Here is a 21,488-nt window from a genome sequence, read left to right on the forward strand (position 1 = left end):
GAATATTTCGGCCCTATATCTAAGGGCCGTCTTCAGCAAAGAAAAAAAATAAAAAACAATAAAACACTTACAATAAAAGTTCTCAGTTAAATATCCATTTTTTATTTTAAAATAGCCTTGGCATCATTACTTCTTAACGAAAAGTTCAGCCAAGACTGTCTGATAAAAGCTAACATTTTACAAGATAAAAAGGTTCATTCATTTCACTAACTGTATTTATTAAAAATTGGATTGATTTCTTATTGCGATATTTGCCTTCTCTGCAGCTAATCTGATAGTTCTTTTGATATTGGGCTTGTTTTTGTTAATTCCTATTTTTGTTTTATTTTGAATTAGATTATTTTCTATAATTAATTTTGTGTACATAGGGTTGAGTGTGTATTCACCCAAGTCTCTATTTAGGGATTTATTATTATTTAAGTTTCGTTTGATTTCGATTGCCTCACGGACAGTTTGTTTGATTCCTAGGTCATTGCTAATTAGAATTGTTTCGTCAAATAGAACATAATGGTTTGGATTTTCAAAAATATGACTACTTAAAGCTGAATCGAAAGATATAGAGTTATTTTAGATTTTAACGCTTTTTCAATACTTTCTTTGTGTTGCTGTAATCTTGTTCCTAAATTTTGGTGGGTTCGACCAATGTAATAATTTCCACAACTACATGGTATTTGATACACCCCTCGTAGACGAGTAATTGGGGTTTTATCCTTACCAGAATTGACAAGATTCATTATACTTAAATTGCTTGTGAATACAACACGTAAATTGTTTTTTAAACAAACTTTTTTCATTTTTGAAGTAATTTTCGGAATATAAGGCAGGTAAATCGTGCTTGTGGGTTTATTAGAATCATTTACTGGTGTGGGATTTAAGGCTTTAGAAGAATGCATCTTTAATCTTTGAGCAATAACAGTATTTATGAGAGAAATTGGGTACCCGTTGCCAAAAAGTATGTCTGTAATAAAATTTAATTCTTTTTTAACATACGGCTCTGAACAGATATTAAGTACTCTATCCACAAGAGATATTACCACACCTCTTTTAACCTGTGGAGGATGGTTAGATTTGAAGTGAAGGTATCTATTATTATGCGTAGGTTTTCTGTAAACCGTAAAATCAAGTTTATTCACACTGCGTATTATCAATACATCTAAAAAAGGTATTTTTCCATCTCTTTCGGTCTCTAGGGTGAATTGCAGGTTTCTATCGTAAGTATTTAAATGTTCTAGAAAACCTTTAAGTTCACTTTCGCCATAATTCCAAACTGAAATTATGTTGTCCATGAAACGTCCCCAAAACACATGATTAAGAAAATACGAATCTAGGGCCCAATTTTCAAGATTTTCGACAAAATATTTGCGAGTAGGCCTGATAGAGGTGCTCCCATAGGAAGGCCCCTTACCTGGTTGTAATATGAATCTCGAAACTGGAAGTGCATGGAATATTTGTTACATAATTTAACCAAATGCATGAGAACATCAATGTCTAGACCTATTGCTGACTCTTCGATTAGATGGTAATTGTTTTCCAGTTTATTTTGTAATAATTGTTCAGATTTTGAAACATCAATACTAGTATACATAGAACTATGTCAAAGCTGCTTAATATGGAATTTTCAGAAATGTCTATTTGTTTCAATTTTTCTACAAGATCAACTGAATTTTTTATATAAGATTTTTGGGAGTGAAGCAATGGTTTAAATGCAGTGCATAACCATTTTCCAATGTTTGAGGCAGGTGATTTTGTGCTAGCTACAATGGGTCTTAGAGGAATGCCTTGTTTGTGCAATTTTGGTAATCCATAAAACTTTGAGCAAAAAACACCACGAGGGAGGAATTTATTGTACAACTGTGGAGTGATTCTGCCATTTTCTTTCAAAGTTTTTAATTCTTTTATTACTTTTTGAGCAAATTGATCAGTCTGGTCATGGGTTGATTTAACATAAGTGGTTGTATCATTTAAATGTGACTGAATTTTACCATCATAATCAGTTTTATTCATAATTACTATGGAGTTGCTTTTATCGGCTTTAGTGATTATTATTGAGGAATCTTTACGGAGTTTATTCAAAACTTTTGTGTCATATGATTTTTCCATTGCATTATTGGGAGAATTAGGAAGTTTTAATGAGGTGTTGTAAAGAGTGTAATTAAACAAGATCTAACTGTATCCGGGTTTGAAACAAGAGCACTACATTTGTGGAGAGAGGATTCTAAAGATGCTATCAAGTCTGCAACTGGAACTTGTTTTGGTAAAAACGAAAATTTTGGCCCTTGTTCTAGGACTTTTTCTTCAACATAGCTAAGCTTTTTAGATGAAATATTTACAATCGCAGGTCCAGGACTTATCTTAGGATTGTAAACTGGGTTGACCACTTGAGACTCATATTTCAACCTTGTAAACTTATTAGTGAGTCTCTCTTGTGACACACGGAAATAATGGTGGAATGAATTCCTTTCCATCCTAAGAATTTGCAAAAAATCATCAGTGGACAAGCTCTGTGATAGAAAATTTTCGAGTGATTTTCGTTCTGAGGAAATTCTATGTCTTCTGTGTTTTTTGTCCTTAATAATATGATTCAACGTTTTTAGCTGTAGTTTATGTGTGAACTGTGACTCTCGTAAAGTATTTAAGTGAAATTTATGCCTTAAGGATTTAGGAATAATTTTATTCCTTCTGCAGGATTCCAGAAACGTTTGTTGATTAATAATGTTCGCGTGTTTTTTCCCTAAACTAATAAAATGAAAAATATCTTTGGTCAAATGCTCCCCATAAGCGTGACGTAAATAATGACGAAGACCACACTGCCTTTCCATAATACAACAACAAAAGAGAGAATAATGAGGACTTTTTTTTTCCCAAGACAGTGAACCAACAAAACCTATTTGAATATTTCGGCCCTATATCTAAGGGCCGTCTTCAGCAAAGAAAAAAATAAAAAACAATAAAACACTTACAATAAAAGTTCTCAGTTAAATATCCATTTTTATTTTAAAATAGCCTTGGCATCATTACTTCTTAACGAAAAGTTCAGCCAAGACTGTCTGATAAAAGCTAACATTTTACAAGATAAAAAGGTTCATTCATTTCACTAACTGTATTTATTAAAAATTGGATTGATTTCTTATTGCGATATTTGCCTTCTCTGCAGCTAATCTGATAGTTCTTTTGATATTGGGCTTGTTTTTGTTAATTCCTATTTTTGTTTTATTTTGAATTAGATTATTTTCTATAATTAATTTTGTGTACATAGGGTTGAGTGTGTATTCACCCAAGTCTCTATTTAGGGATTTATTATTATTTAAGTTTCGTTTGATTTCGATTGCCTCACGGACAGTTTGTTTGATTCCTAGGTCATTGCTAATTAGAATTGTTTCGTCAAATAGAACATAATGGTTTGGATTTTCAAAAATATGACTACTTAAAGCTGAATCGAAAGATATAGAGTTATTTTTAGATTTTAACGCTTTTTCAATACTTTCTTTGTGTTGCTGTAATCTTGTTCCTAAATTTTGGTGGGTTCGACCAATGTAATAATTTCCACAACTACATGGTATTTGATACACCCCTCGTAGACGAGTAATTGGGGTTTTATCCTTACCAGAATTGACAAGATTCATTATACTTAAATTGCTTGTGAATACAACACGTAAATTGTTTTTTAAACAAACTTTTTTCATTTTTGAAGTAATTTTCGGAATATAAGGCAGGTAAATCGTGCTTGTGGGTTTATTAGAATCATTTACTGGTGTGGGATTTAAGGCTTTAGAAGAATGCATCTTTAATCTTTGAGCAATAACAGTATTTATGAGAGAAATTGGGTACCCGTTGCCAAAAAGTATGTCTGTAATAAAATTTAATTCTTTTTTAACATACGGCTCTGAACAGATATTAAGTACTCTATCCACAAGAGATATTACCACACCTCTTTTAACCTGTGGAGGATGGTTAGATTTGAAGTGAAGGTATCTATTATTATGCGTAGGTTTTCCGTAAACCGTAAAATCAAGTTTATTCACACTGCGTATTATCAATACATCTAAAAAAGGTATTTTTCCATCTCTTTCGGTCTCTAGGGTGAATTGCAGGTTTCTATCGTAAGTATTTAAATGTTCTAGAAAACCTTTAAGTTCACTTTCGCCATAATTCCAAACTGAAATTATGTCGTCCATGAAACGTCCCCAAAACACATGATTAAGAAAATACGAATCTAGGGCCCAATTTTCAAGATTTTCGAAAAAATATTTGCGAGTAGGCCTGATAGAGGTGCTCCCATAGGAAGGCCCCTTACCTGGTTGTAATATGAATCTCGAAACTGGAAGTGCATGGAATATTTGTTACATAATTTAACCAAATGCATGAGAACATCAATGTCTAGACCTATTGCTGACTCTTCGATTAGATGGTAATTGTTTTCCAGTTTATTTTGTAATAATTGTTCAGATTTTGAAACATCAATACTAGTATACATAGAAACTATGTCAAAGCTGCTTAATATGGAATTTTCAGAAATGTCTATTTGTTTCAATTTTTCTACAAGATCAACTGAATTTTTTATATAAGATTTTTGGGAGTGAAGCAATGGTTTAAATGCAGTGCATAACCATTTTCCAATGTTTGAGGCAGGTGATTTTGTGCTAGCTACAATGGGTCTTAGAGGAATGCCTTGTTTGTGCAATTTTGGTAATCCATAAAACTTTGAGCAAAAAACACCACGAGGGAGGAATTTATTGTACAACTGTGGAGTGATTCTGCCATTTTCTTTCAAAGTTTTTAATTCTTTTATTACTTTTTGAGCAAATTGATCAGTCTGGTCATGGGTTGATTTAACATAAGTGGTTGTATCATTTAAATGTGACTGAATTTTACCATCATAATCAGTTTTATTCATAATTACTATGGAGTTGCTTTTATCGGCTTTAGTGATTATTATTGAGGAATCTTTACGGAGTTTATTCAAAACTTTTGTGTCATATGATTTTTCCATTGCATTATTGGGAGAATTAGGAAGTTTTAATGAGGTGTTGTAAAGAGTGTTAATTAAACAAGATCTAACTGTATCCGGGTTTGAAACAAGAGCACTACATTTGTGGAGAGAGGATTCTAAAGATGCTATCAAGTCTGCAACTGGAACTTGTTTTGGTAAAAACGAAAATTTTGGCCCTTGTTCTAGGACTTTTTCTTCAACATAGCTAAGCTTTTTAGATGAAATATTTACAATCGCAGGTCCAGGACTTATCTTAGGATTGTAAACTGGGTTGACCACTTGAGACTCATATTTCAACCTTGTAAACTTATTAGTGAGTCTCTCTTGTGACACACGGAAATAATGGTGGAATGAATTCCTTTCCATCCTAAGAATTTGCAAAAAATCATCAGTGGACAAGCTCTGTGATAGAAAATTTTCGAGTGATTTTCGTTCTGAGGAAATTCTATGTCTTCTGTGTTTTTTGTCCTTAATAATATGATTCAACGTTTTTAGCTGTAGTTTATGTGTGAACTGTGACTCTCGTAAAGTATTTAAGTGAAATTTATGCCTTAAGGATTTAGGAATAATTTTATTCCTTCTGCAGGATTCCAGAAACGTTTGTTGATTAATAATGTTCGCGTGTTTTTTCCCTAAACTAATAAAATGAAAAATATCTTTGGTCAAATGCTCCCCATAAGCGTGACGTAAATAATGACGAAGACCACACTGCCTTTCCATAATACAACAACAAAAGAGAGAATAATGAGGACTTTTTTTTTCCCAAGACAGTGAACCAACAAAACCTATTTGAATATTTCGGCCCTATATCTAAGGGCCGTCTTCAGCAAAGAAAAAAATAAAAAACAATAAAACACTTACAATAAAAGTTCTCAGTTAAATATCCATTTTTTATTTTAAAATAGCCTTGGCATCATTACTTCTTAACGAAAAGTTCAGCCAAGACTGTCTGATAAAAGCTAACATTTTACAAGATAAAAAGGTTCATTCATTTCACTAACTGTATTTATTAAAAATTGGATTGATTTCTTATTGCGATATTTGCCTTCTCTGCAGCTAATCTGATAGTTCTTTTGATATTGGGCTTGTTTTTGTTAATTCCTATTTTTGTTTTATTTTGAATTAGATTATTTTCTATAATTAATTTTGTGTACATAGGGTTGAGTGTGTATTCACCCAAGTCTCTATTTAGGGATTTATTATTATTTAAGTTTCGTTTGATTTCGATTGCCTCACGGACAGTTTGTTTGATTCCTAGGTCATTGCTAATTAGAATTGTTTCGTCAAATAGAACATAATGGTTTGGATTTTCAAAAATATGACTACTTAAAGCTGAATCGAAAGATATAGAGTTATTTTTAGATTTTCTAAAGCCTTAAATCCCACACCAGTAAATGATTCTAATAAACCCACAAGCACGATTTACCTGCCTTATATTCCGAAAATTACTTCAAAAATGAAAAAAGTTTGTTTAAAAAACAATTTACGTGTTGTATTCACAAGCAATTTAAGTATAATGAATCTTGTCAATTCTGGTAAGGATAAAACCCCAATTACTCGTCTACGAGGGGTGTATCAAATACCATGTAGTTGTGGAAATTATTACATTGGTCGAACCCACCAAAATTTAGGAACAAGATTACAGCAACACAAAGAAAGTATTGAAAAAGCGTTAAAATCTAAAAATAACTCTATATCTTTCGATTCAGCTTTAAGTAGTCATATTTTTGAAAATCCAAACCATTATGTTCTATTTGACGAAACAATTCTAATTAGCAATGACCTAGGAATCAAACAAACTGTCCGTGAGGCAATCGAAATCAAACGAAACTTAAATAATAATAAATCCCTAAATAGAGACTTGGGTGAATACACACTCAACCCTATGTACACAAAATTAATTATAGAAAATAATCTAATTCAAAATAAAACAAAAATAGGAATTAACAAAAACAAGCCCAATATCAAAAGAACTATCAGATTAGCTGCAGAGAAGGCAAATATCGCAATAAGAAATCAATCCAATTTTTAATAAATACAGTTAGTGAAATGAATGAACCTTTTTATCTTGTAAAATGTTAGCTTTTATCAGACAGTCTTGGCTGAACTTTTCGTTAAGAAGTAATGATGCCAAGGCTATTTTAAAATAAAAAATGGATATTTAACTGAGAACTTTTATTGTAAGTGTTTTATTGTTTTTTATTTTTTTCTTTGCTGAAGACGGCCCTTAGATATAGGGCCGAAATATTCAAATAGGTTTTGTTGGTTCACTGTCTTGGGAAAAAAAAATCCTCATTATTCTCTCTTTTGTTGTTGTATTATGGAAAGGCAGTGTGGTCTTCGTCATTATTTACGTCACGCTTATGGGGAGCATTTGACCAAAGATATTTTTCATTTTATTAGTTTAGGGAAAAAACACGCGAACATTATTAATCAACAAACGTTTCTGGAATCCTGCAGAAGGAATAAAATTATTCCTAAATCCTTAAGGCATAAATTTCACTTAAATACTTTACGAGAGTCACAGTTCACACATAAACTACAGCTAAAAACGTTGAATCATATTATTAAGGACAAAAAACACAGAAGACATAGAATTTCCTCAGAACGAAAATCACTCGAAAATTTTCTATCACAGAGCTTGTCCACTGATGATTTTTTGCAAATTCTTAGGATGGAAAGGAATTCATTCCACCATTATTTCCGTGTGTCACAAGAGAGACTCACTAATAAGTTTACAAGGTTGAAATATGAGTCTCAAGTGGTCAACCCAGTTTACAATCCTAAGATAAGTCCTGGACCTGCGATTGTAAATATTTCATCTAAAAAGCTTAGCTATGTTGAAGAAAAAGTCCTAGAACAAGGGCCAAAATTTTCGTTTTTACCAAAACAAGTTCCAGTTGCAGACTTGATAGCATCTTTAGAATCCTCTCTCCACAAATGTAGTGCTCTTGTTTCAAACCCGGATACAGTTAGATCTTGTTTAATTAACACTCTTTACAACACCTCATTAAAACTTCCTAATTCTCCCAATAATGCAATGGAAAAATCATATGACACAAAAGTTTTGAATAAACTCCGTAAAGATTCCTCAATAATAATCACTAAAGCCGATAAAAGCAACTCCATAGTAATTATGAATAAAACTGATTATGATGGTAAAATTCAGTCACATTTAAATGATACAACCACTTATGTTAAATCAACCCATGACCAGACTGATCAATTTGCTCAAAAAGTAATAAAAGAATTAAAAACTTTGAAAGAAAATGGCAGAATCACTCCACAGTTGTACAATAAATTCCTCCCTCGTGGTGTTTTTTGCTCAAAGTTTTATGGATTACCAAAATTGCACAAACAAGGCATTCCTCTAAGACCCATTGTAGCTAGCACAAAATCACCTGCCTCAAACATTGGAAAATGGTTATGCACTGCATTTAAACCATTGCTTCACTCCCAAAAATCTTATATAAAAAATTCAGTTGATCTTGTAGAAAAATTGAAACAAATAGACATTTCTGAAAATTCCATATTAAGCAGCTTTGACATAGTTTCTATGTATACTAGTATTGATGTTTCAAAATCTGAACAATTATTACAAAATAAACTGGAAAACAATTACCATCTAATCGAAGAGTCAGCAATAGGTCTAGACATTGATGTTCTCATGCATTTGGTTAAATTATGTAACAAATATTCCATGCACTTCCAGTTTCGAGATTCATATTACAACCAGGTAAGGGGCCTTCCTATGGGAGCACCTCTATCAGGCCTACTCGCAAATATTTTTGTCGAAAATCTTGAAAATTGGGCCCTAGATTCGTATTTTCTTAATCATGTGTTTTGGGGGACGTTTCATGGACGACATAATTTCAGTTTGGAATTATGGCGAAAGTGAACTTAAAGGTTTTCTAGAACATTTAAATACTTACGATAGAAACCTGCAATTCACCCTAGAGACCGAAAGAGATGGAAAAATACCTTTTTTAGATGTATTGATAATACGCAGTGTGAATAAACTTGATTTTACGGTTTACAGAAAACCTACGCATAATAATAGATACCTTCACTTCAAATCTAACCATCCTCCACAGGTTAAAAGAGGTGTGGTAATATCTCTTGTGGATAGAGCACTTAATATCTGTTCAGAGCCGTATGTTAAAAAAGAATTAAATTTTATTACAGACATACTTTTTGGCAACGGGTACCCAATTTCTCTCATAAATACTGTTATTGCTCAAAGATTAAAGATGCATTCTTCTAAAGCCTTAAATCCCACACCAGTAAATGATTCTAATAAACCCACAAGCACGATTTACCTGCCTTATATTCCGAAAATTACTTCAAAAATGAAAAAAGTTTGTTTAAAAAACAATTTACGTGTTGTATTCACAAGCAATTAGAGTATAATGAATCTTGTCAATTCTGGTAAGGATAAAACCCCAATTACTCGTCTACGAGGGGTGTATCAAATACCATGTAGTTGTGGAAATTATTACATTGGTCGAACCCACCAAAATTTAGGAACAAGATTACAGCAACACAAAGAAAGTATTGAAAAAGCGTTAAAATCTAAAAATAACTCTATATCTTTCGATTCAGCTTTAAGTAGTCATATTTTTGAAAATCCAAACCATTATGTTCTATTTGACGAAACAATTCTAATTAGCAATGACCTAGGAATCAAACAAACTGTCCGTGAGGCAATCGAAATCAAACGAAACTTAAATAATAATAAATCCCTAAATAGAGACTTGGGTGAATACACACTCAACCCTATGTACACAAAATTAATTATAGAAAATAATCTAATTCAAAATAAAACAAAAATAGGAATTAACAAAAACAAGCCCAATATCAAAAGAACTATCAGATTAGCTGCAGAGAAGGCAAATATCGCAATAAGAAATCAATCCAATTTTTAATAAATACAGTTAGTGAAATGAATGAACCTTTTTATCTTGTAAAATGTTAGCTTTTATCAGACAGTCTTGGCTGAACTTTTCGTTAAGAAGTAATGATGCCAAGGCTATTTTAAAATAAAAAATGGATATTTAACTGAGAACTTTTATTGTAAGTGTTTTATTGTTTTTTATTTTTTTCTTTGCTGAAGACGGCCCTTAGATATAGGGCCGAAATATTCAAATAGGTTTTGTTGGTTCACTGTCTTGGGAAAAAAAAAGTCCTCATTATTCTCTCTTTTGTTGTTGGACGTCATGTTTCTGTGTCGACTGACGTCATGAAGTTAGTTGTCGTCATTTTTGTTATGACGGTGACGTCATTAATGGTATTTAAGACATGCGTTCACGGAAAAATGTTTAATTGTAAAATGACTGAAGAACCTAAAATGGCAACAGCCGAGGAAGCTGCTCAAAGAGTCTATGCCAAAAAACTTGCTGCTGATAGAGAAAGTAAGAAAAGAAAGCGTGGATATAACCGGGAATATAAATGACGACCGGGACACAGGGACACAACTACAACGGGGACGCCGGGGGCACAGGCGGGATATATAATTGACGACTGAGACACAGGGATTGTTTGAATAGAAATTACAGACCGGGACACCGGGACACAAATGACGACCGGGACACTGGGACACAGGGAATATAAATGACGACCGGGACACTCAAAGAGAAATTACAAACTGGGACACCAGGACACAAATGACGACCGGGACACAGGGAATATAAATGGTATTTATATGCACAGACAATGGGACAGCGAAGAATGTTGTATATTCGCATGTTTTACGTAGTTAAAAACATATATTTATATCTATCTCTATTCACAGGTGGGACACAGGGACACAGCTACAATGGCGCGTAACTAATATGGCGCGTAACGACTTACGCGCGCGGGGGGGCTTGGGGGGGTGCGAAGCACCCCACCAGCTAGGTGTTGGGGTGGCGCGAAGCGCCACCCCAACAGCTAGTATATATATATATATATATATATATATATATATATATATATATATATATATATATATATATATATATATATATATATATATATATATATATATATATATATATATATATATATACATATAAAATATAAATATATATAAAAACATATATATATATATATATAACAAGCGTTTGTTATATATATTTCTGCTGTGATAAGGATTAAAAAGAAGAATGAAAACATTCAAAATCTATAGGGTCATTTCTTTTCATCTTTTTTCCTTCATTTTCCGGTCATTCTTGGCAATTTGACAGGTGATCAAACTAGCCAGCGCTTGACCAAGGCTTTCACTCTTTTGTCACTTCATCAGGATAAGGTCATCCATAATAAAAATACTTATTCCTTGGCATGTACTTAGAAAAAGAAACAATAAATGGAGGAGAATTTGCAGTATTTCTTTGTATAAGTTAGATGGTTCTATTTTGCTAATTTTTCCATCCTTCTTTTCATGTATATGTATATTTGTTCGATTAGAGTTTTTGCTTAACTTTGTCTTCTTTTAATACTCTTCGCCACTTATATAAATGGTTTGCCACCAGAGATATCACTAGCCGAAATGTTTGAGGAGAGGATGGTTTTTCGTTTTTCTTTTAAATTTTTACCCCTGATCTGGGTGATTTTTCTATTAAAATTACCTATTTTTTTCTTTCTAACCAGTTGAGACTTATCTTTTTTGGTTCACTGGACGTCCTATATATCCGTAAGCTTATTTGCCCTAATGAAAAATAAAATTGAGTCAATAAAATAGTAGAAGTTCGCACCATTATTTTAATGACTCAAATTTTTTTTACAGACTGGCTGAAAATATTAGGGGGCGGAAAATTATTTCAAGAAAATTTTTCTATCTTCTCTTGGGATAGTTATCTATGGAATGTTATCATAGTTTTAGCAATAGTTGCAGCCCAGTGAAGAATATGCAACGGCCCGTAATAACAGAAAGCTTCAAACATGGTTAAAAAAAAAAACACTGTATAGTGAGAAAAAAGTTACAATTTGAAGTTGATTCAGAAATGGTAACTATTATTTCAATTAATCTAAAAATTTATTGTGAAAACAAATTAATAGATATTTTGAAATACAGCCTGAAGCACCTTGAAATTGGCGTCAGGTCTGAATGAAAATACACCTATCGAATATAATATAATGTAGATTCGAAAATACGAGAATACAAAACAAATTTATGAAAACTTTCAAAAGAAGCAAGGAATCCTTCAAAAATTTTATCGAATCGAGATAAAAATTACAGAATTAGAATGAACATGGTTGAAAACCCTGCTCAGGAGAATTATAGTTCTCCACCTTGAATATAAAGAAAAATCACTTTTATGTGTCGGACGCAATATGCATCCCTTTTTCCCCGGGGAATATTGGATCCAACCAGTGAAAGTAGTATAATAAGAAAGGGCCCATATGAAAGGTAATCGCCATATCTAGTGCGCTTTTTAAGCAACAAAAAAGATTGTGCTGCAGCAAAGTAGCGTTTTCTGCCATTTTATGCCACAAATAATCGATTTTTGCCCAAAAAGAGTCAAAATACAGGGAAATGTAAATTCAAATAGAGCCAAACTACTCTTCATATTCTAAAAATCTAAGCAAACGGTTTTCAGCCCCCCCCCCCATCCTGAAAAGGAGCTTTAAAATATAAGTAAGATGCTTCAGAGAGCTCCATGTCCATTAAAGATTGTCAGCTGATGATGACATACGCCTGGCTGAAGGGCCAAGAAACGGAGATCAGCACCGCCGGTAGGGATTGTAAAGTCAAATGCCATATTCTTTACCTTTCTTTATCTTAGTTTAATGAGGTTCGTGTCCACTAAAAAATTGTCAGCTGATAATGACTTGAATTTTGCAGGAATTACCAGGAATACGTAAACGGTACGATTACGTATGGGAGAAAATATTGCTTTTTGCCCAATTAGGGTGGAAATGCGAGAGAATGTAGTAAAGCTCTAATGTATAACGTAAATGCTTCTGTGAGCTCTACGTCCACTCAAAAGTTGTCAGCTGATGATGACATACTCTAGTGAGCTCCGGGTTCACTCACAGATTGTCAGCTGATGATGACATGAATTGCGCAGTAATTACCAATTTTTTTTAAGAATCATTGGCAGATCATGACCTTTTTAATAAGGGAAAAGAGATCTTGCGTATGGGCAAATATATTAGTTTTTGCCCAATTGGGTGAAAATACGAGGAAATTAAGTTTTTCAAGGAGCTGTAATGTATGACATACATGCTTCTTTGAGCTCCGCGTCCACTCAAAAATCGTCAGCTGATGATGACATACTTTAGTGAGCTCCGGATCAACTCACACATTATCAGCTGATGATAACATGAATTGTGTGGGAATTACCAATATTTTTCTTACAAATCATCCGCAGATCATGACCTTTTTAATAAGGGAAAAGAGATCGTGCCCCTGTAGAATAGTATATGTGCAATAATACTAGTTTTTGCCCGATTCGTGTGAAAATATGAAGAAATGTAGTGTTTCAAGGAGCTGTAATGCATGACGTAAATGCTTCTGTGAGCTTCGCTTTTACTCAAAAATTGTCAGGTGATGATGGCCTACTTTAGTGAGCTCCAGGTTTACTCACAAATTGTCAGATGGTAATACCATGAATTGTGCTGGAATTACAAGGTTTTTTTTATAATCATCCGTATATCATGACCTTTTTAATAAGGGAAAACAGATCGTGCCATGGTATAATAGGTTATGGCAAAATTATTATTTACTTGCTAAATGAGGGTACGAGGGACTTTAGATATCAAAATAGCCGATCATTTTTTTTTTGTCAAAATCCTAAAAAATGAAGATTTTCGCCACATCCTTCCTGAAAAATGGTTCTAAAGTATGCAGATCAAATAGTTGCATTTGAATGCCACAATGAGTTCCGTCTTTCTTCATTAATTATCACCTGACAATGACAAGAATGCTCAATTGCATCAATTTTTGCCAAAATAGAGTCAAAATGTCAGCAAATGTACATCAATAAGGTAGAAATCGACTTACTATGATCTAAAGCCATCTACTTTATTTTTTGAGCAATCCATCTTAAAAATACAGGAGGAAAGCCGCTGGCTACCCCAAAATGGCAGGGATATGTTTAATGGCTCCTATAAAAGCTACTGTCTCTTTCTACGTTGTCTCTTACAAATATGTCTTAATAGCTTCACTGAAAAGTTCCATATGGCTCCTTCTGGAATCCAAAACAAGGAAGTATAAATTATAATATCTGTGATCGGAAATCCATATCATGGGAATTAAAATAACCCTTGCAGAGACTGCTTCTCCGATCCCCCTTAAATTAGCTAACAACGTTTGGAAAAAATGCCTTATGAAAAAATATTGAACCGTCCTAACAGAGCGGCTTGCACGCTAGACTTGAAATCCAGAGGACAGGGGCTCGATTACTGATGTCACTGGTTATTTGGTTTGGAACCGGTTATCTAGTTATTTGATTTGTCAGCGGTATGACTCTATAAGCTCAGCCAGAATCGACCCTGCTGTAAATGGGTGCCAGGAGAAAACAGGGGGGGAGCGAGAAAGCGAGAAGCGTCGGATGATTTTGGCTCTAACCACGTATTGCACTCCCGGCCGAAGGAAGAGAAGGGGGAGATCGGTATCTACACTATGCGGACCATGGGTCAGCATGCGAAAAAGTTTTTGCATGTCTTCCTCTTAGAACGTTCTCTTTAAATACTGAAACAAGGAATATTTCCCACCAAAATATAAGAGCGGCAGATATACCTCCGATTTGAGGTTCAGCGGTATTCGAAAAAAAAAAAACAATTTGCCAAACAAAATCAGGAAACAAAGGCAGCAAAATCACCAGCTGTTCCTCAGATATATGAAATCATTTGATTTTGTTTTGGCACCATTAATATAATTTAACCAAACATATTTCAACCAATAATACGGAATGTGATGTACTTTAGGCAATAATTTTATAGAATATAATTTAGCCAAGTATATTTTAGCCAAAAAATGGAATCACTTGCCCTTCCACAAAATACTTCAAATCATCGGATTTTGTTAGGAATTTCCTTTTGACTATAAAATCATAAATTTACAATCTTGGCTGTATTTTCAAAACATTTGATTAATATTCTTATGCTGATAAGCAGAGTTCCCGTAAAACGAATTAGCCAGACAACATTGACCTACGACTTTGCCCCCCTCTAAGGCCGTAATATTTCGCTATATACCCGGAGACTTATTAATACAAATTTTTGAATTTAAATTAATGTGCTCTTTTTTATAACTGAAGAACTAGAGGGTAGAAATTACATTCCTGGAAAGATTTGGCATATGATGTCTATCAGCCCCTGTGGGCAAAATATGTAAAAGTACATATCTTGGTATCCTACTTTTTTTTACAATTTGGCTAATACAGGTATTGAAAGTGATACATGTCTCTTTCTCTCTCTCTCTCTCTCTCTCTCTCTCTCTCTGTATCTCTCTCACTCTCTCTCTCTCTCTCTCTCTCTCTGTATCTCTCTCACTCTCTCTCTCTCTCTCTCTCTCTCTCTCTCTCTCTCTCTCTCTCTCTCTCTCTCTCTCTCTCTCTCTCTCTCTCTCTCTCTCTTTCTCTCTTATTTCCTGCACACTCTCACTTAAGTCATCAATATACCTGTGATTCCAAAATTTGATATCTAGCCCTTAAGGGTCAGTTTTCATAGAAAATATTACGATTCTTTGTAAAAATAACAAAAGATCAGTGCAAACGACACTATATAAAAAGAAATTCGGAACAACTTCGTTTATATTGTATTTGTTTATATTTTTACTAGCTTGCCTGATAAAAAAGTATATGATTACATTATAGAAATTGACAAATGTTTATAACATAGCAAATCCTATGAAAGCTTATTGATAAAGCTCGGTTGATTTTATTTTGTTATAAACTTATTATTACTAATAATAAAAATTAACTAAATAATAAAAATTTACTAAATAATAATTACTAAAAATTATTCAGTAATCTTGATTATTAATTGCTAATTACTAAAAATTTACTAAATAATAATAAAGAATTACTAATTATAAAATTTATTACTAAATTTTGCTTGCTATTTTGCTTCAAAAATTTGCTTCAAAATTTGCTTCTCTATTTTGTTTGCTATGCTTGGAAATATAGCTCTTGTCTTGAATTTCCAAATGTGGTTTTATCGAAATTTAGGGTTTAGAATTTTATGGTTTCTGTTTGGTAAGCATTTTACCATAGAATATGCTCTTCTGTTATTTAAAGTCGGAGATTGAAGTGTTAAAAATAGATTCATTTTTTATTTATCATCTGTATTTACTAAAAAGATTTGGAAAAACGAATTAAATCGGATGCGTGTAAAAAAAAAATGTCGATAAATATCCTCTGTAAGGGGTTTTTATACAGCAGGGGCACCAATCAAGTGGTAGGGGAGGCAATACTCCACCCACTCACCTATATAACCCTTTATCTGTATTTTCAATGAAAATAGAAAAGCGAAATTACACTTCCCCTAGATTATGTTCAATGACAAACAAGATAAAAAAAATCCCCCCACCCTCTATATTTTCATGACTTGGCATCCTTGGAATGGAGCAGCCATGATGTGCGTAATAAAGCTTTGCTGCTCTTCAGGATTTTAATATTCAGGATTGCAATATTCAGCTTTGCAATATTCAGCTTTGCAATATTCAGGATTTTGTAATATATCACCAGCTGTGTCTTTTTTTATTTTCCTTTTCTTCCTTTTCGTTAATTTGATACTTTGAATATTTAGAACCATTTAATTTTTTGACATACTTATTAGCCTAGTTAAAAAAAAGCACATTATTGTCATGTCAAGTATGTTCAGAAAGAAGTATATTTCTGTATCCTTGAAAGTTGAGATTTTTCCTTATTCGACTTATACAGTTGGCTAAAAGATGAGGTTCTCTCCTTTACTATTTTCCATTTCTATATCTAAAGGTGTATACCAAAAGAATCTTAGATATAATCTATTACCTTGGCTTCTATTGCTTAAAAATCTGAAATACACACCATAAAGGCAAAAAAGAAATAAAGAGTCAGAAATATGCTAAAGAGTATCTTAAATATAAATAGCCTAGGGGGTCACTTATATTATTGTTACTTACTGCCAAAGTATTAGCGTCAGATGATTCTGGAGGAGTGTTGGGTCTTAAGTGTTGGTTCTAAGATGAGCAGCTAGAAACAAAATTAGTAACTATTTCATTTTTGCTAATGACAATCACTTTCCTCCAAGGTAAAGTAAAGTTTGAGTTAAATATTCTCAGATTTCACTCTAGGAGTAAGCCAATTACCTCTGAGTTTTCCTTAGTTTCCCCTAATTTCTACAAAAAAGTGGCTTTTTGAGATTTCTAAAAAAATTAACGTGGATGAAGGTTGACGATTGACATTTGTGTTAAATTTTCATAATTTAGGAGTTTTAATCTTCTAGAAGACTTCCCACAACCCAATTTTCATTCGGCGGAACCTCAGAGAGATCTGGTGAAGACATTATACTCTAGTAATCACTCTTAATCTCCCCCCCCCCCCAAAAAAAAAATTTTAATTCACGAAATATATCACCCCTGGATAACAATTCATTTTGCAAAGACTTAGTATTTGGTCGCTAAAAGAAAATCTTTCGATACAATACAGACAAAACATTACCATTCAATTGTAAAAATACTACTCTTATATACTCCATAACAGGACAGAAGGATGTCAGAATATCCCTTTATCATATCGTGATTAATCATTATATATGTACTCGGAGAATTAATTTACGTACCATTTTGAGAAAATTCTCTGACAAGCATGCAGTGAGAGGCGTCTCTTTCACACTGAATTGGAGGAGGTGGATTATTGATACATTTTGGATCCAGCTCGGAAAGACACAGTACACACTGAAGGCCTTTTACTGAAAAAGAAATTGCGTGTCAGGCTTACAGTAGGCCTGATGTCGTCAATCAAAATACTTTATGCACGTTTTCTTTGGCTAATTTACTCAGCTGAATTTTTGGCAGTGTTATGCAATTAATGTTATACCGCTTGTCTTTTATTTTATACAAGAAGTGTACATGACCGATATAATGGACATAAATTACACAGAGACAGTATTGCTTTATTATAAACATTGGATTGTCATATTTTATTTACCTTTAAAAAAGAATACGTGTAGGAAACAAGCAAAACTACATATACAGTGATGTAGCATAGTATTAATACTTTGCTAAAACTATTCGATAGTATTATATACCTAGACCCATGCCTATCGCATAAGATTCAAGTAGCAATTGCTCTGAATGTTTTCTTTATTTAATTATTTTCATCCCTCAAACTAAAACTACAAACAGAAAACTAGATTCATTTAACAATTGCTCCAAAATCTCTTTTCTTAACTTTTTCCTTTTAATTTCAAGCTTAAAACAGAAAATTAAATTAACACAAAACTTACTTAAAAGTATATTTTCTTGGATTCCATCTTAATAATTCAAACTTTAATTTCTAACAGCGAAATCGTAATTTAAACTGCTCTACGAAACACTTACCTGAATTTATTTTTGTTTATTGCAGTCTAAAATTTAAAACTTTATAAACAGGATATCAAAATCCAAATAACAGGTTAGTAGTGATGTCTCTCTGCTTTCTAGGGGTCAGTATTCTCTTTCGAACCCCGATCCTGACACTTTTTTAAGCTTCTTTGAGACGCAGGTGCATGTTAGCGTCATAGAGAATGTTTTCTAAGAGACCGCGGTGCATGTTACGTCATAGGGAATGTTTTCTAAGAGCTGCAGGGGCATGTTAAGTGATATGAGATTGTTTGCCAACGTCAAGGGTAATGCAATTTTACCTGACTTGATGGATTTTTCGGGAATGATGCAATCTTGCGTGACAGGCAGGACTTCAGGGGCCCATGGGGAAGTCTCAGTTATAACTGAGGAGAGTTTTGAAACAAAATTGGGTCCGCGAAAAACTCAGAATTCTGAAAGAGAAAAAAAAATCTTCATCCAGATTTTTAAGAAAATGTTTGGAAAGTTCTTATGAACTTGTTTTACAATCACTTGACAAATGAAGGCCGCTTATGAAACCAGTCTGACTATTTTTTAGCAAGAAATTAGACACTTCATTTAGCCATCAAGCAGTAAGAATATAACTACGAAATCAGATATTTATAGGCAATCACACTAGAAGTGGCGAAAGAAATACAATCAGAAGGAGGGGAAGAGAATTGGTAGCAAGAGCAGTGGTACCCACCGGGCGTGCTCCTCAAATTGCGAGGACAAGGTAGTCAACTTCTTACGCTTCCCTCGCTTCTCTCGTAAATAAACCACCATTAAAATGTCGGTTTCGATACATGTGTGTCCAGTTTTGAATTTTCTGCAGGGGAATATTACAAAAGAAAAAGATAGAGCTATCAAGATTGCTTCAAAATTTTCGCAAAAGATGCGATAAAGCAGGCACAGGATGTGTGCAAAATTTCCTTGAAATTTGATATTCTTTGAATAAAATAGTAATATACATGTCTGACAAACAGTCAGCAGCTGCTACTGTTGCTGAAATACAAAACACGCTAAATATTCGAGCGAAGGTTATGTGGCACAAGTATGCCGGCATTATTAGGATGGATGATGCTGCCCAAATACCCGCTCTTGTTAGAAGTGTGAACAGTGCAACCCGATTCGGTAATAAGACCACATTCCAGTTAAAATTCATATCGAAAGATGAATTAGATTGTGCCGTTAGACACAGAATCAAGATTGAATATGGTTTACATCGAGTTACGTTGCCTATCAAGAAACCGATGCATTGCCAAGATTTTCAAGGTTTTGGTCATTTTGCTAGAGGTTGCTCTAATCCAACTAAATGCAGCAAATGTGCCGGTAATCATAGCAACCGTGACAGGAGCTGTCAGGTGCTGTCCTTAACCTGTTCTATCTGTGGGGCAGTCATCGAAGCAAAACACCTACCTGTTCGAGGGCCTGATGTTAGAAATGAAACTATGAGCTGAGTGTGTTAATATGGGCTCTAGTCCTAATGAAATAATTTTTATATTTTTTAAGAATATTAATGGGCCCAGGAGAAATTAAGAACTCTTGAAGATCTCTTATTTATGCATGATATTGTCTGTTTAGTTGAAAACTTGCTCAATTTAGATGATTCTCCGATGTTGGAAGTTTCTTCTTACCGCTTTATTTTTAATTAGACCAGCTAAAACTACTACTTCCTGTCTATCTGTCACCTTATTAGTCACTGTAAATAAGAAGTTTAGTTATAGTTGTCTTAAATCTAGAGATCTATACTCGCACTTGATTTGAGTAGTATTGTTCTTTTATGTGTTTTATATTGCAACTAATTATCGAAATTCTACATCTAGCCAACAATATGCGTCGGCTTGTGTGTTCGTGTCAAAATTACTGCATAAAGTTAAGTCATCAAATAAATCGCTCGTCATATGTGGTGACTTCAATTCAGACCTCAAAAATATTGTTGAATATTTTACACATTTGCTCCTTTCTTCAATGCCAAGTGACACAATTTTGCTTTCAAAGTCCAAATCTTTCTCTTGCGTTCACCATTCTGGTTCCACTTCCGATCTTGATTTTGTTCTATCAAATATTCTGGAGCTTCGGTATTCCATTGTTGGCAAATCTGATGAAATGTTAACAAGCGACCGGTTACATTTAAAGTTCTGTATGCATTTATTTATTCCACAAATCAGTCAACAGCTTCAGTGGTTTTGGAAGATGTATTGGAATAATATTGATAAACCAGTATATCAATAAGTTGTGGATTATGCTGTCTAAAATCAAAATTCTTTTTCACATTCTTTTTACAACGCTGAAGGGCAGCAGTCTTGATTTAGATTACTATCTTACTGAGATTACTCATTCGATCAAAGTGGCTACCTCAATGACAGCACCGTCTGAGAGAATTAGGGTTGGAACAAGGAAAAGGGGCTTGAGCGATGACCCAGTACTACACCTCGTAAAGAACCGTCGAAATTTGGTTTGAGATCTGGGTGGATTGTTATCGTCCAAGATCTGATTTGATTAATACGATTATTAAATCGACTAAAAAAGAGTACCAGAAAGCTGTACTGTTCATCAAGAGACGGCAAGTATCTATTCTGTCTCGTGTTATCCGAAATCATCCGTAGCTACAATGGAGTCAAAGTTCACTTCATTGTCTCGATCATGCTCTAAAACTATTGAAAAAACTTCCTGGGAAAATACTTCTCCTTGTTATTCTCTGATAGCTCCCTACCACTGAACACCACTTTTCGGCAAATTTTCTTTCACCATTTTTTCAACTAGATCATTGCCGAAATCTTGTTTCTATCATGCCATCGTTGGTTCTTACGCCAATTTGTATCCTAGAAAAAGGCAAAGCTCCAGGTTCTGATGGACTAACCTGATTATTTGATTTATGGTACCACAAAACTAGTCGAGCATATGGCTTTAATTTTTTAAGTTTGTATTGTGTAGCAATTCGTACTGATTGCACTATACGAGGGCACTGTGACGTTTGTTCCAAAAGAG

At 33.6% G+C, this 21,488-nt stretch overlaps 1 protein-coding gene across 1 annotated transcript in view; it reads right to left on the minus strand.

Moving 5' to 3' along the window:
- Positions 1-21,488, minus strand: part of LOC136041188 (U-scoloptoxin(05)-Cw1a-like) — a 53,198-nt gene that overhangs the window by 8,416 nt on the left and 23,294 nt on the right. Inside the window, exon 4 of the mRNA XM_065725747.1 lies at positions 17,738-17,866. Coding sequence (XP_065581819.1) covers positions 17,738-17,866 — 129 coding nt within the window. The remainder of the gene's footprint in view (positions 1-17,737; positions 17,867-21,488) is intronic.

This window comes from Artemia franciscana, unplaced genomic scaffold (assembly GCF_032884065.1).
Source record: "Artemia franciscana unplaced genomic scaffold, ASM3288406v1 PGA_scaffold_1179, whole genome shotgun sequence".
NCBI lineage: Eukaryota > Metazoa > Arthropoda > Branchiopoda > Anostraca > Artemiidae > Artemia > Artemia franciscana.